The sequence below is a fragment of the Aplysia californica genome, unplaced genomic scaffold (assembly GCF_000002075.1).
Source record: "Aplysia californica isolate F4 #8 unplaced genomic scaffold, AplCal3.0 scaffold00563, whole genome shotgun sequence".
In the NCBI taxonomy this organism is placed as follows: Eukaryota; Metazoa; Mollusca; class Gastropoda; order Aplysiida; family Aplysiidae; genus Aplysia; species Aplysia californica.
Genome location: NW_004797833.1, coordinates 414718 through 417441, shown reverse-complemented (window position 1 = coordinate 417441; position 2724 = coordinate 414718). Strand labels below are relative to the sequence as shown.

General features: G+C 56.9%; 1 protein-coding gene across 1 annotated transcript in view; it reads right to left on the bottom strand.

The window, feature by feature from the left end:
* LOC101859731 (protein dachsous) overlaps positions 1-2724 on the bottom strand; it is a gene marked incomplete at its 5' end in the record, with an annotated part of 27978 nt that overhangs the window by 2122 nt on the left and 23132 nt on the right. The window contains 1 exon segment of the mRNA XM_013087244.2: positions 1-2364. Coding sequence (XP_012942698.1) covers positions 1-2364 — 2364 coding nt within the window.

The following is a 2724-nucleotide window of genomic DNA, read 5'->3' as shown; positions in this document are numbered from 1 at the left end:
CTGGGCGGGGCGTAGTCCGGAGCCTCTCCACTGCTCGGGTTGGAGGTTGTGGCAGATGGCAGGGACACCGACATGGGCGGGGCGTTGGTGATGATAGGTGGCGGCACCGTGCGGACCTGCGGCTGTTTCAGAGAGGAGCTGAACTGCCGCTGCGGCACTGTTTTGATTGGCTGTTTCTTCGGAGTAATGCTTTCATCCTTGAGCTTTGCAATCTCAGAGAAGACATGGGCCAGTGGCTGGTACTGAGGCCCCCAGTCGATGAGGTAGTCCCAGTTGTAGGAGCCGCTGTTCACCTCCTCGCTGTTGACCACACTGGACAGCGACCCCACGTTGGCGGTGTCTGGCTCGTGGAAACTCATCCCTTGAGTCCTAGCCTCCAGAGTGGCTGCTTCGTCGTCCGTCTCCAGATCCGTCATTTTCTCAAAATCTGTATCCACCCCACCCTCGCCGCCTCCCTCATCCGAGAACTGGTGCATACTCTCGGCGGATCGGCCCAGCTGTTTGTTGTTTGTGTTGTTCGAAGACTTCGTCTTGCCGATCTTGGAGGAGTCGATGCCCAAGTTGGCCAGGTATTCCTGGTGTGTCTGCGCCGTGGGTTCGGACAGAGTGTCGTCGTCGTGCTGGATGCCCGAGTCGGGCATGGCTTTCTGCCGGAACGCTTGCGACGAGTGGAGGAAACTGCTCGAGTTGATGCGACTGATCTCTTCGTCCTCCTCCTCCGCTTCGGCCGAGCCCCGCCCGCTAGAGGCCGAGTTGTGAGACTGGTCAGAGATGTCTGAGACCAGGTGGTTCCCCTGGGGCGGCCGGTTGATGCGGATCACGTCTCCGTGGAAGGTTCTGTCGTGGGGCAGCTGGGGCGGGGGTTCAAGGTCAAGCGTGGAGTCACTTGAGTAGTTTGGCACGGCCTTCCTCGGGCTGCGGCGGCGGTAGATGAAGAAGAGGATGATGGCGATGGTGATGATGATGACAACGATACAGCCCACGATGATCCCTGCCAACACCCCTCCGTCCATCCCCTCGTCCGCGCGCAGTTTCCCCACAGGCGCGGCACAGCCGGGACAGCTGCGGTCGATGGTGATGCTGCACTGCGCGGTGCCGACCCTTGACCCCGGCTGCCCTGAGCTCACCTGGATGGTCAGGTGTTCCGTGTCAGAGGTCAACGCCCTCTTCCTGCGTGAGGTCTGGGTCCTGACGGGGGGCGGGTCGTCGTGGAGGGTAACTGCCACCGTGATGTTGCCCGTCGCCTCGTTGATGGTGAAGTAGTCGCTGGGCTCCAGGAAGCTGTACACGCGTCTGCCCGCCGCTCCTTCATCCAAGTCGGTTGCCGACACATGGCCGATGTAGTCACCAGCTTTGGCAGAGCCCGGCACCTCAAAGTTGTACTCCTGGGCCGTCAGAAGTGGGTCAAACTCATCCATATCCACCACGCGGATTGTGACGTCAGCGACATCCAGGTTCCCGCTCGTGTCCCGAGCGCTGATCGTGAGATTGTACAAGTGGGGCAAATTGGGATTTTCAAAATCAAACTCGTAAAGCGCACGGACATCCCCGCTGAGGGGACGGATCTCGAACTTCTGGGAGGTCTGGGAGAACTCGTTGGAGAATTCGTTTAAGAACTCGTACGTGACACGACCCGCATCCCCTCTGTCCCCGTGGTTGGCGTGCGCCCGAAACACGACGGTGCCACGCGGAGAATTCTCCGGCAGATCTGCTTCATAATGCTGCATCGGGAACAGAGGCTTGGACTCGCTCACATCAGTCACAAATATGTCGACGGTGACAAACGCCGAGAGCCGGGGTGCAGTCTGATTGCAGCGGTAGCAGTCGACGACGCGGAGGATGAGACGGTGCGAGGTGTGCGACTCATAATCTAAATGCATCTGCTCCATGATCACCAGCCCCCCCTGGTTGTCTCGGTTGATGAAGATTCCCTCACTATTCCCCGATGTGATGGAGTAACGCAGTTCCCCATTCAAGCCGGAATCGGCGTCCGTGGCATTGACACGCAAGAACTCCTTCAGGGGCGGGTAATCCTCCGGCAGGGTGATGGAGTAGCGCTCCTGCACAAAAACCGGAGCGTTATCATTTTCGTCGTCCACAATAATCGTCACAGGAACGGACGAGTTTTTCGGCGGGGTCCCCCTGTCTGTGGCAAAGGCTGTCAGGTCGTAGCGGGTGCGGAGCTCGTAGTCAATGCCGCCGCTGTAGTAGATGTGGCCCGTGCGCTGCCGGATGTGGAAGTGTTCGGACCCTGTGCCCACCAGCGTGTAGTTGATGTTGTCGCCACGGTGCGCGTTGTCCTCGTCAATGGCCGTCACTTGCAGCACCAGGTGACCTTTCTGAGCTGACTCGCTGATGTGAGCTCTGGGGACGGACAGACGGAATTTGTTTAATAACTTTCTACATTTTACTAAGGTACTGTACCAAATTTTGTCAGAATACAGTGAAAATAAGAAAATACATACGGGTGGTTGGCGGGTGCTCTGGCGTGGTTTGCTCCTTCTTTCCTATCAAACATCTATCGTGCTTATCTCTCCTCCTTCTTTCCTATCAAACATCTATCGTGCTTATCTCTCCTCCTTCTTTCCTATCAAACGTCTATCGTCCTTATCTCTCCTCCTTCTTTCCTATCAAACATCTATCGTCCTTATCTCTCCTCCTTCTTTCCTATCAAACATCTATCGTCCTTATCTCTCCTCCTTCTTTCCTATCAAACATCTATCG